The sequence below is a fragment of the Zophobas morio genome, unplaced genomic scaffold (genome assembly GCF_036711695.1).
Source record: "Zophobas morio isolate AGI-343-1 ecotype UQ-CSIRO unplaced genomic scaffold, CSIRO_AGI_Zmor_V1 ptg000005l, whole genome shotgun sequence".
Classification (NCBI taxonomy): Eukaryota; Metazoa; Arthropoda; class Insecta; order Coleoptera; family Tenebrionidae; genus Zophobas; species Zophobas morio.
The window spans coordinates 8,884,737-8,897,209 of NW_026972110.1; the positions used below are offsets into that span (position 1 = coordinate 8,884,737).

The 12,473-nt window shown below is 31.0% G+C and overlaps 2 protein-coding genes across 4 annotated transcripts; one reads left to right on the top strand and one right to left on the bottom strand.

Annotated features, from left to right (window-relative positions):
- Positions 1-313: 313 nt before the first annotated feature.
- Positions 314-9,679, bottom strand: LOC135122615 (beta-galactoside alpha-2,6-sialyltransferase 1). Of its 2 annotated transcripts, none has more exons than XM_064046901.1 (4): positions 9,591-9,679; positions 8,696-9,410; positions 8,265-8,639; positions 314-2,300 (listed from the first exon to the last, which is right to left on the bottom strand). In XM_064046901.1, exons 2-4 carry the CDS (start codon positions 9,393-9,395, stop codon positions 2,059-2,061), a joined length of 1,317 nt encoding a protein of 438 aa, XP_063902971.1. In that variant the 5' UTR covers positions 9,396-9,410; positions 9,591-9,679; the 3' UTR covers positions 314-2,058. The 2 variants fall into 2 exon arrangements, with proteins under 2 accessions (XP_063902971.1, XP_063902973.1); XM_064046903.1 differs by having other exon boundaries at positions 8,696-9,406; positions 9,591-9,666.
- Positions 9,680-9,688: 9 nt separating this feature from the next.
- On the top strand, positions 9,689-11,356 carry LOC135122617 (transmembrane protein 43 homolog). Of its 2 annotated transcripts, none has more exons than XM_064046906.1 (6): positions 9,689-9,844; positions 9,890-10,113; positions 10,168-10,299; positions 10,349-10,586; positions 10,637-10,856; positions 10,906-11,356. In XM_064046906.1, the coding sequence occupies exons 1-6, from the start codon at positions 9,731-9,733 to the stop codon at positions 11,130-11,132; spliced, it is 1,155 nt and encodes a 384-aa protein (XP_063902976.1). In that variant the 5' UTR covers positions 9,689-9,730; the 3' UTR covers positions 11,133-11,356. The 2 variants fall into 2 exon arrangements, with proteins under 2 accessions (XP_063902976.1, XP_063902975.1); XM_064046905.1 differs by having other exon boundaries at positions 9,691-9,844; positions 10,349-10,589.
- The last annotated feature ends 1,117 nt before the right edge of the window (positions 11,357-12,473 follow it).

A 12,473-nucleotide genomic window follows, 5' to 3' on the forward strand; every position in this document is an offset into this window, starting at 1 on the left:
GAAATAAATGAATAAATAGCGAAACTATTTTGAATTAATCATTTTCACCTGGGGCAAAAATCGTGTATAACGAAGTCAAGTGCACCTCACATTCTTACAATTCAAAACGTTGGTTTAATGAACTTTTTTCCTTAACCTATTAACAAATTATAAAGTGAAAAATAAACAAAGTGATTATTTTATATCTTGATCTTAACTTCTGAGGTTAACCAAGAAGGTTTTGGTGAAACATACGCTTAATGATAATACAAACGGAAAAATAATATTACAATGTGAAGGTTTCTGAATGAATGAAAATAAAACTGTAGTTCTTTATTTCATGATTTTTACAATACATTACAATAATATTTCGCCATCCTAATTAACAACTACATTAAATAGTTTAAATTTTAAATTATCACCATCAAATGTATATCACAAGATTCGTTTTACACTACAATTATTTCCGAAGAAACCTAGCAAACCACCAATGCATTTTAAAATACAAAAACTCCTTCTATGGTGTACGGAAATATGTTTAACATTGTTACTGAAACTTCAGCAATATAACAAACTATAGCTATATTTATTTTTTATACCTATATTACAATAAATACAAAAAAAAATATCCTAAATAAATAGTATCCACTAATGGCTTAATAATTATTAAAAATCTAAGCAGATATGAATACTTCCAAAATCCGTTGTCGGTTGTTTGTGAAATAAGAATTCATATCTTTAATAATTCAAGACTATAAGGTTGTAATTCAATATCCAACAATGTTCTTTGTAAGAAAAGTTGCAAATAAGAATACAAGCAATGCTTTAATATAAAGATCTTGTGTTATTTAAAGATGCGATGTCGACGTTCTTAACTAATATTTTCATAATACTTCCACATAATAAAAATTTAAAACATTCCTTATTCCGTAAATCATTGAATTTTTTTAGATTTGATGCCAGAATACGTTAAAAAAACAAACCCGCCAAATATAAAATCTAATAGAGAGAAAGTGCAAATATAAGTATTTAATCGAATGTGTTAAACCAAGAAATTACTGTTTTTTAAGAATAATTTTTTCGTAGTCGCATTTACGTAACTGAGTTGTTCATTATTACAGTACCTACGTAGAGTGTGTACTTATGCTGTGAAATTTTTGTAAGAACTAAGAATTAAATTTGAGAAAAACACGTTGATGTGATTTTTGATTAATATAGTAGCACAATTTTTATATAATATGTTGAAAAATGATGAATAATGTATGTGAAATTTTCAGAGGGAGAAAGAAATTTATCAAAATCTCTCAAATACCTCAGATTTTATGTTTTCTTAAAGCAGTTAAATTACATTAAAAATTTTGTAATATGCAATGAAAAAAAACTTTCAACGATATGATAGGAAAAAATACTGTATGCATTTTAGATGCTACTATATTTTCAAAAATTAACACAATTTTTGTAATCGAGTCGTTTCTTAAGACATAATTCATAATGTAAAATAAATAAACTCATTTTACATTAGTACCAATGCTTAAAGCTATCCTTATATTATATGCGGAACGAAGATAATCATAAGAATTTATTTACTGGAGCAACTTGTATAATTCAAATAAAAGAAAACGCAAACAGTAAAAATTACAGTCTAAGCAAAAGCATCTGTAAAGCACTTAACAATAATAGACACTTTTTAGTGATAAAATTGTGTAAATTTATTATATTATTATCAACTAATTTTTCATTTTGTTTAACTAACACTATTTACTTCAAAAAAATGAAAACCCAAAAAAGAGAACGTTCAACAATAAATCTTTGGAAGTGTCAAATATTCAAACTGCGTTCAAAAACCTTTTGTCTGAAAACTCAGAAATTCCGGAAACGTCGTCTAGCTGTTTGATGTTCTCGAATTAACCGCAAAACCGCTTATAACTCACACAGTAATACGCAAAAGCGGAAATTAACCGACAAAAATCTCGATGAATCATCAAAGACCACATCTGCAGTTCGTAATTAATTGACGTCGATAGATCTAAGTTCAGTTTAAAAAGTTCCAACGAAAAAAACTAAAAACTTCCTAACGATTCAACATCTAAAATTTTTAAATCCTGGAATTCGAACATAACCGCTCTGGAAAACCTTTTGATCGTCGATCGTGTTAATATGATAAGTAAGGAGTTTTTCAGCGGCAAGTGGATGCCAAACTCCGAAAGTGCAAGCAGGATTATCTTCAGGGTCGTAGTAGTGGCAACGTTTTGTGGCCCGAGCTGATGGAACGTATTCGAACATGTCGATGAAGTTGCACAAGGGAAGCAGAATGCCCAGACCTAAAAGAGAGTTCAAAATATATTTTATATTAACTTCAATAATGCATATTAAAAATAAAAAATGTAAATAACTATTCCAGGAAGAATCTTTATAAGAAAAAATGTATAATTTAAGATTTATTTTTTAATTTAAATTTAACACGAAAACGAAAACAGATGAGATATCTTGCAGGCCTTATTAAAACGAAACCTAAAAAATCTTGAACATATATTCATATACGATTTTTAACAAAAATCTTCACTTATAGACAAGCGTTGCTCAAAATATTCTCTATTTTAATAAACAATGAAGTACATAAAAACAATTTATGTAATTGTTAAGCATAATACTCCTTTGGAGAATACAATTTCATAATGGTAGTAGCCGCAACGAATCATTTCCGGACAAAAATAAATTTTACCATTGGATTTTGAAACAGCCGTAAACCACTTCCTAATTGCTGTAGTTCCGAAAATTTATACGCGCGTGTAGATTAAGAGAATGATTAATATATACCTACATAACACTTATACATTCATATTTTTACTTCCTCTACATCCGATTATACCTGCGCCAGTCATATTATGACAAATCCACAGGAACAAACCACAAACCTCGTAATATAGTATAAATTATAGTATTTCCCAAATAATACTGTAAACATAACATACATATGTACGTGACTTTTATTTAATCTATTAATAACAGAACAGAATGGCAATAAACAATCATTGTTTCTCAATATTTATGTCGGATACAGATTGCGTGCTCAATTTGCAAGTCACATTTTTTAGAAAAGTGGAAATTAAATTGATGATTAATTTACTGGTCTGCGTGACATATGCGACAACACATGGTTTTGATATAAATTAATCAACTTCATTTTCACATTTTAAATTTTCCACACACTCTCAGAAACAAATAATATCAATTAAATTTACATGACCCATATGATTTTCAGAAAAGAAATATTTCCATCTTGTTCACATCAACAAGCATCATTAATTAATTATTTCGCTTGTGGAATTTTAACTATACTTATCGACTTAAAATAATGACAATTAATTTGAAAAAAAATGACCATGTAAAAACCACACAAAATATATTCTCGTGGAATATTTTTGTCATCACAATTACTTAATTGAAAATAATAAACGAGACTTACTAAGTTAGTGTATACCTAATAGAAAAAAATATCCATTGACGATTCCGTCCTATGAATTCAGGTCTTTTGGGCCTACACAAATGTGCAGATTGATTTTTCAAAATTTATGAAACTTTCAAAATATTCTATATTTTTGTTTATTAGTGCATATAAAGACGGTAGTAATTTTGTTTTATTTATTAATGTTTACTTTGTTGACTTACTTAATGTAGGTTCTACAAGTACAGAATGGATTTAGCTAAATTTAACAAACATTTCCAGTAAACACTTGTGCTCTAACTGTGTTGATACACTGTTTCTTATAACACCAACATTTATACTTTTCAAGAAAAAAATATTGCAATCTGTTAGTGCAAATATTAAATAAAGAGTAAATTGAAAAGATCTTGTGGGAACCAGTGCATGCTGTAAAGTACCAGTAACGGATTTAACAGAAAATCAAAATGGGTCTCTTTACCATTAAAACCTAAATATACAAAATTATAAGAAGCAAAAACAATGAAACATTTTTCAAAGTTTTCAATATTTTAAAATCGCGTACATAAGCCACAATTATTAAATTTTAATAATTTTTGTGTTTTAACAAGGGATTTTCTCGTTTTTTGTCTGTATATTTCGGAACTGTAACCACAATAGATGCAGATTCAAATGTTTAGCAAACGCCACCATCACATTTTGCAATGTCAAATTTTTAAAATATGTTGTAAAAGTTTTATTACCAAAACTATCTTTACACGGTACAGTGATTGTTGGACACGGTTTATAACAAGATCAAATGTTCTAAAGGAAATCTTTACTATTGTAACGATTTGAGGTCAATTTAAGGGAAAGTGTATCAAAAAGAGCCATTTTTTATAATGAGGGTGCATTGTTTCAGACAGTCCCCATTGAGATTCAATATAAATTGAATTTGATATTTGTGTATTAATGTACAACGTTCTAGAAGCTAATTTAGAAACCAACTACAGAGTGTCCATAAATGATTCACACATTCAGCACTCGTTGGAAAATTTTACATTTTTTTTTAATCAAAGAATTTTGCCGCCTGTAAGAAAATATGTTGTTACATACGATTCTACTTACGAGTTAAAATTTTGGTTTATCGATACAATTACTGTTTAAGGAAGTGGTTTAACGTAATGATAAAACTAATGGTAAATTTGACGGCGTATAAATCGTTACAACTCAGATATTTTTTACTTAGAAACTTTAAAATTTCATGATCTTCAATATTTCAGTAAATGCTGGTACTTTTACTGATAAGTTTTTGACACACTCCTTAACCGGAACTGAGTCATGGATTAAAAAGAATCGTAAAAATTCCCTCGCCCCCGAAAAACAGTCCAACGAATCTTTGTTCTTTGAAAAATTATAAAATTTGATTTTGCGATTTTTTTGTGATAGCCTCTATAAAAGAAAAAAGTGTGAATGCATTAACTACAAATATAGACTCAATGTTTTGCACATTTTAGATGGGAAATATTGGACCAAATTTGAGAATAAGGCCATCAATTTGGTGGCCGGGGGGAAATAAAATTTCATTAACGATTTACCATGTTTACGGTAACCTTACAACATTTGTGAGATTTCGAACCATTCTGTTACCCGTTTTCAAATTTAAATTGTAAAATGTTATACCCTTTTGATTTTTTTTTTTTTTCCAAATTCTGGGTGTCTAGAGTTAACATGGTTTCAAAAACCGCAAGTGCAGGAGAATTTTATAAAATATAAATAACATTCACTCTTGTAATCCTCGCGTTGTTGGGAATGCTTGGACAAATTTTGGTTACCATAAGTACAAAATTTAGCAAGAATTGGTCCAGTAGTTTCGGAGTTCAACTGTGTAATAAAAAGCGGCACAGACGACAGACTACTGGCAGGCAGGCGGAAACGGCAGACTATTTTTTTTGCACTCTATGGGTCATGAAACGTTAAGAAAACATGAAAGTAACCAGTCGGCCGATGAACTCGGTTACAATATTTCTTCAACAACAAAACGCACACAGAAGTTCAGAATTCGCCATTTAGGAAAATGGCTGTTAAAATCCCATATTGATATTTCCTCTTCTTGACAGTTGTTGAAAAACTCACCAATTTGTATGTTTGTCTACAACGTTGTAATAAAATGCACTGTATAAATCAGTATTATCAAAAAGCACCCGGGATAATGTTATATTCGTTATCTGCACCGGTAAAAAAAAGTTAGAGATATAAATGATATATTTTACTTTTACTCATCGAGAACTTCAAAATAAAATCAAACAATACTACATTCAAATAACATACAGTTGAGAGTTCACATCGTTGGCCTAAACTTTTCCAAGCAGTAAAATATAAAAGCGTTACGAAAAACGTCAAAATAAGATGTAAACTTAAACATCTATTGTCATTTATACATACGTGATAATTCATCTTGAACGATCATAATATGTCACCAAATTATTATATGAACTATAGTTGGGTTGGTAATACATCAAGCTCAAAAGTCTTATATCAGATTTCACAACAATGTGTTGTCACTCCTTACAAACACATGGAATTTCCGAAGAAGTCAGTACATGGACTCTACACAAACTAGTTACTTACACACATATTAATAAGCATTGCTACCTGATGCTAAAATTTGATTTTATTTAATTAAATGTTGTATATTGTAATAGGGTCCATCCGATGAATGACTACTTCCATGTTTTCTAGACGTTTTATGGCCCCTGGACTACTTCTTTTTCCGTTTGTCTGTCTACCGTTTGTTTCGATTTTTGTTAAGCAGATTATCTCTGGAACTATTGCACCGATTGTTAAATTTGATCTGTGTTGGAAATATCGTGTGGACGGTAAAACGCTAACCAAAATTTGTCTGTTCATTTTCACCCACGTGTAATGACGGCACCTTAAAATTTTGCTCAATAAACACCATTTCAATCTTATAAAATAATATACGCCTGTACTTGTACTGATAAAGCTTATTTTTGTTTATTATTATTATTATTATCATTATAATTTTGATTGTCTAAACCTGCTTTCTTCTTTAGTCAAATAATACCTAACTAGTAAATCTGACTCATAGATCTGGGTATTCAGCTGCTTTCCAGATGAAAAGGCTTATTTTATTAATAGTATCACACTGCATGTGTTGGAATTGACATACGTGTCCTTGCTCATTCCAATGGGTCAATTCACTAAAAACACAAGTAAAAGCCAATATATTAATATTTTTGGAGCAATTATTAATTAACTCTTCCTTTTATATCGTCGGTGACGAAATGCGAACTGACACTCCGCACCAGAAAAAATATAAAAAAGACAACAGAGTGTGTTTTCGAAACATGATGCGTTCCAATCAAACGCAGTGGCAGAGTGTGGGTGATTAAAGTATGATACATTGTGTTTTTTCTAAACAACTCGATTTTTCAAAAAATATATTTTGCTATTCATCGGAAACGGTTTTAAATTTTTAGAAAACGACAATTTTTTAATGTTAGGAATTTTTAGATGAAGCAACATTAAAAATGTAGATTTGCTTAATTTATTTTAATTTACAGTTTTGCCACAAGTTGACTTGAAAAATGCTAATACCAAAAAACGGTTACTAAAAATAAAAAAAATAAAGGATATATTTATTAGTAAAAATCAGATTGTTAGCATTTGAACTTAACTAAATGCTTATTAAAAAATTAGTCTAAAATAATTACGACAGAACTTACCTCACCGTACAAGCACAAACCATAAAACAATCCCAGTTGATTAGTCAAACTATATAATTTGATTCTGCAATTTTCTTAATAAAATTAATTTAATACGTATGTTAAAAATAAAGAAATATTTTATATTTTTTGAGATGGCGTCATTAAATTTTTGATAAGAATGGTCAAATAAATTTTGATTTGGTCTTTACCATTGATTTTGACGGGATATTTTTTAAATACAACTAATACTTCATAACAATTAGTTCAGTAATTTGACAGATTTATCTATCTAATTTAATTTCTAGCCAAGGACACCGGCGCCGTATGGCTACAACGTCCTTGACGCCAACAGACGACAGACAGACGGAAGCAAGAGACCTATTCTTCCATATTCTAGGGGTTATGAAATCTTGAGAAAATATGAAATTAGCGTTCGTGAAATTGTCTATTACATAACTGAAAATTTAAAATTCCAAAAAATGATGTGATATAGAAACATCCATATTATTTTCATACTGATAAACAAATGAAAGAAAAACTGCATATGGGTGTTAAACACCGCAAGCTAAACGTGAATTGTAATTGTGCAATCTATTGAGATTAAGCGTTCATAGTACAAGATGCGTCATCTATGACTATGATTTGTCGGTTTATACCTATACACATAAAATTTTATCTATTGCTTCCCTCACTAGTAGATAATCAAAATTACTTAGCTTTCATTAGCTCGTTGTTAGTTCAAGATTAGTCAGACCAGACATATTACTAGTCGAAATGATACAAACGTGCCCTAGTTTATATCAAAATATGTAAAATAAGAAGAATATGAGAAAATAAAGTAGGTATAAACAGTTAAAGCATAATGATATTAATTCGTTCTACAAATTTTGCAGAAAAATAAAAATGTTCTAAACAAGATTTAGGTACCCTTTTCAATTAACCTTAACAATTCAATTACTCCCGACGGATGTTTTTTTTTTTCTGGAACTATATTAATTTCTATGTAGAGATTAATAGAGATTACATCACTATGTTGCAAAAAAGCGAATATATTGCATCAAGTGGTGTTATATAATTACTTAATAGTCATAAAAAATCATTATCTTTTTAATTGGGAATATTGATATACTCACCCAAAAAACCGGAAGAGAGCGGGTTTCGTCTAAGCCGATTTGGAGAATTATTTTGGAGAAAATCCCACAGCTCCCACAAACTTTGTGGGTTTATTAAGAAAAATCTAGCTTTGTCATTTTTCTTTTTGTATTCAACATACGCAGGAAATAAATTAAATTCGGGTTTTTCAAGCCACTCATCAAGCGACGCTTTATAGTTACTCGGATCCCACGCCACAATCGTTACATTTTTATAAATATCTGATTCAAGAAAATTAAACTCCTTCCTCGTAACCACCTGGGAGTTCAATAAGCGCACGGTTGTCTTTCTGCCTACGTCTTCTTCGAAACCTTTCGTCGGCGCGTGATTGAAACGCAGCACCAAATCATGAGAATCTAAAATTCAAATTGCTAATAAGTAATTCTTACATTAACTTAATGTCATCGCTTACCAATCGTTTTGCCTAAATTAGAATCTTTAAGAGCACCGGCACTAGCAACAATAGCGCAACTGTTGAATTTCTTGTTCTCGAACAGACTTCTTTTTGGAAGAAAATCGCCGAGATTTTTAGGGCCTCCAACTACATCGCCTCGTTTCAACGTTTTCACTCTAAGTTTTTTTAATTCGCACATAATTTCTTTAGCTGCTTTATCACCAAAATTTCCTTTAGTGCCTTCATACTGGACGTTGTAAGGATTTTCTCCAGCACTTTTAAGAATGTTGCTTTCGTCCTCAAGAACGCGCCGTAACTCCTTCAGAATTTTTTCTTTGAATTCTGTAGTTTTTTTTGAACAGTCACTAGGTGTGTCGTTTTTCAGACAAATGTATTTTTTAGTGTCCAACTCAAAATCTTTGCCTTGGAGATTGGGGAATCTGGGTTTGCTATTTTTGATTAACGTGAATGTGATGTTGTCTTTAAGGCTATGTTTACTTCTAAGTTTGGTCTCTGTTATGTTATGGGTTTTATTGGTATCGTTGGGCAGAAAACCACGATTGTAATAGTAGATTTGTTGGTCATATGTTGATGTGGTGGTTCCCGTCTGGCGTTCCATAAACATCCAGTATTGTGACCATAGCAGGTACATATACCCACACATGCCAAAAAACACCAGATTGATGAAAACCCATATGGAAACCACAAGGGCTCTCATTGTTTCAACAACTATCTAAAAAGCGCCATTTTTTTCAAACTATTATTGCCCTAAATGAGCTGGGATTACCAACCAAAACAACTAGCGTGAAATCAATATCCCCAAATAGATAAATTTATTAACAACACAAAAATAAAACAACTCATTCTAACAAAATAACAGAACATATAGAGAATAATGATTAATACGACTTACGATTCCGAAATTTTTAGAATTCTGTTGCCGTTTTCGTATGAAAAATTCATTTTCTTGCAGCTGTGCAATTTATTACCCCTGGAATTTATACTACACTACGAGCATGCGTGTTTTTTGTTCGCCATAATTATCTTTAAATTATGCCCTCATCTTCACCCTCATCCTTAGCAGATGAATTTCAGAGAAGCTGGCTAACTTCCTTAATTGGAATTGGATTATTATGTCTAGGAATCTGGCTTCTAACGTGGAATGAGGTTAGATTTGTATTTTTCGAAGTGAGGTTATGTCGCTTGTTGCAGGGCAGAGCAGTTCACCATGCCCATTCTTTGGACGAAGCTTACAACCATGTCATTTCACTAAACCCATATGAAAGAATACGCCCAGAATTAGACGGCCATTTAGTGCACATTACTGGACCTTTACTAATTGAGGAACCCTTAACTGAACCGGAGTATGGTATCTCCATACAAGCAGTTAAGTTGAAAAGACGGGTGCAGATGTATCAATGGGTTGAGGAGCGATCGTGAGTTTATTACGCGTATTCCAAAGTAATTTAATGAAATGGAAACAATTCTAGACCCAGAGATGATATGGATAATGATCTGGACCACAGTTACAGTTCTTCAGATTATTATTATGTGACAGAATGGAGAGATAAACTCGTAGACAGTAGCGGCTTTTACATAAGACATGGTCATCAGAATCCCACGTAATTATGAGCCAAAAAGTTCCATGCTGCAACTGATCAAAACTTTTAGGGAAATCCCCTTAAGATCGTACATCTATATTTCACCATTTGTTCGCGTGGGTCATTTAATGTTGGGAAATCATATTAAAGAGAAATTCACTGATTATGTAGAAGTCACAAGTGATGAAAGACCAGAAAGAAGAGATGTCAAGTTACATATGGGGATATATTATCATTGTGATGATGTCTGGAATCCAGAAGTTGGAGATATTCGGGTGCAGTTTTATTATGCAGGATTGGCTAATGAAGTTGTATGTTTTGTTTTGATTTAATTAAAAATCACTTTATTGTTGTTTAGGTTACAGTAATTGCAATGCAAAAGGAAGGAATACTGGTACCTTATACTACAACAAAAGGACACAGAATCGCCTTATTACGTCATGGCGATTTATCTATTAATCAGATGTTCAATGCTGAACATTATGACGTGAGACTTGAAACGTGGAAATTAAGAGCTGCGGGAATTTTTATTTTATACGCTTCTTCCATTTGCCTCGCCAGGTTAATAAAAATTCTCTGTAAGTTATGCTGCTTTATTAAAATATTTGTCTAATGAAATTAAATTAGTTTTCAGGATTCCATTATTAAGAAATATTGTGGTTGGAGATATGACTTCTTCAACAAATTTTGCTATATCTATTTCTGTGTCATTACTTGTTATAGCAATTGCTTGGATTTTATACAGGCCAATGTTAGGAGCAGGATTAGTTGCTGCAGCCATAAGTCCATTTTTTTATTGTACAATTGGAATGTACAATATTGCCCAAAACCAGAATGGTTATTACAATAGATGAATGGCATATCTGCTCATTAGCGTGTACTTAATAAGAATTTAATTCTGCTCTAGTCCAAGTTATAGATGTTGAGACAGGTTATTTTAGAGATAGAGTTGTGTGCAACACAGACAATAGTTGCTTAATAACTATAACTAGTCAAAGTTACGCAATAAGTACGTAATCTTTTTATTTTTGTGAAAAAATTCGCTAATAAACTGTTTACACAGTAAACAAAAAGTGTATTTGTATGGAATTGTTTCTTTACGATATCAGTTATTAAAACCAGAGAACATATTAAAACTAATCTGAAATTTTTACGATTAATTATATCGAAAACTTTCTGATTTACAGTAGGCTGTAATATATGCGGTTATTGATTTGAAGATGACATTGCCTCAGTTTTAAACGTATTTATTTATCAGATCTTGAGCAAACTTTACATCCGTCGGCACACCTAAACCCATTTCGTTGATTGCAAGAACGCTATTTGTATGACATTTTGGATATCTACTGTGTTCTCTCTAACCTATTTATTATCCACAAGAAACTACTCATGAAAAGACGCGGAACAAATGTTCCTTAAATTTTGTAAAATTACATGCTCCTTGTATGTGTAATTTAGAATCCGTGTTGAGTTTTCCCCTAGACATCGAGATTTTAGGGAAAAAATTCAAAATTGTATTTTATAATTTAACTTTAAAATTGCAAAAGCGAATGTACTGAAATATTCCAAATGTTTTAGTTATAGGAAAGATAATAAATCGATTAAGGCTTTCCCAAAAAATTATGACGTCATTTGAGAATTGTACCGAACTTTAAATTTTATAAAATAACATAGTCATGCATATGAATCCGTGTTGACTTTTTACCCATAGGTTCCAATTTTTGAAAAAAAAAAAAAACAACAATATAAGTATAACAATATTTTACAATTTAACTTTGAAATTGCAAAAACTGAATGTTGCGAAATCATAAAAATATTTTAAGATTGGTTTTGGACCTTTCCTCCACAAAATCAACCAAATTTCATTTTCTTTTAACCGCTAATGTAATCTGAACGTGCTAAAAATCGAATACTGTCGAAGTATAAACAAAAATAGTTTAAGTTAAGCATATACTGAGAATGTCCATATTTTTTCTCGTTAGTTATCTGTTTGAAATATATTTCATATTTAAAGAAGCAGGAGTGGCTGGGATGTTAATTACGCCATTTTATAGAGGTTAGCAGTTATCGCAAAATCTAATTTTATAACTTTTTAAAGAAGCCGAATTTGTCGGACCATCCTTCAAAGGCGAGGGAAGTTCTGTCAAAATAACCTTCCTTCCACAATGTTTTTCCTAGCTTTGTTTTTCGTGGTA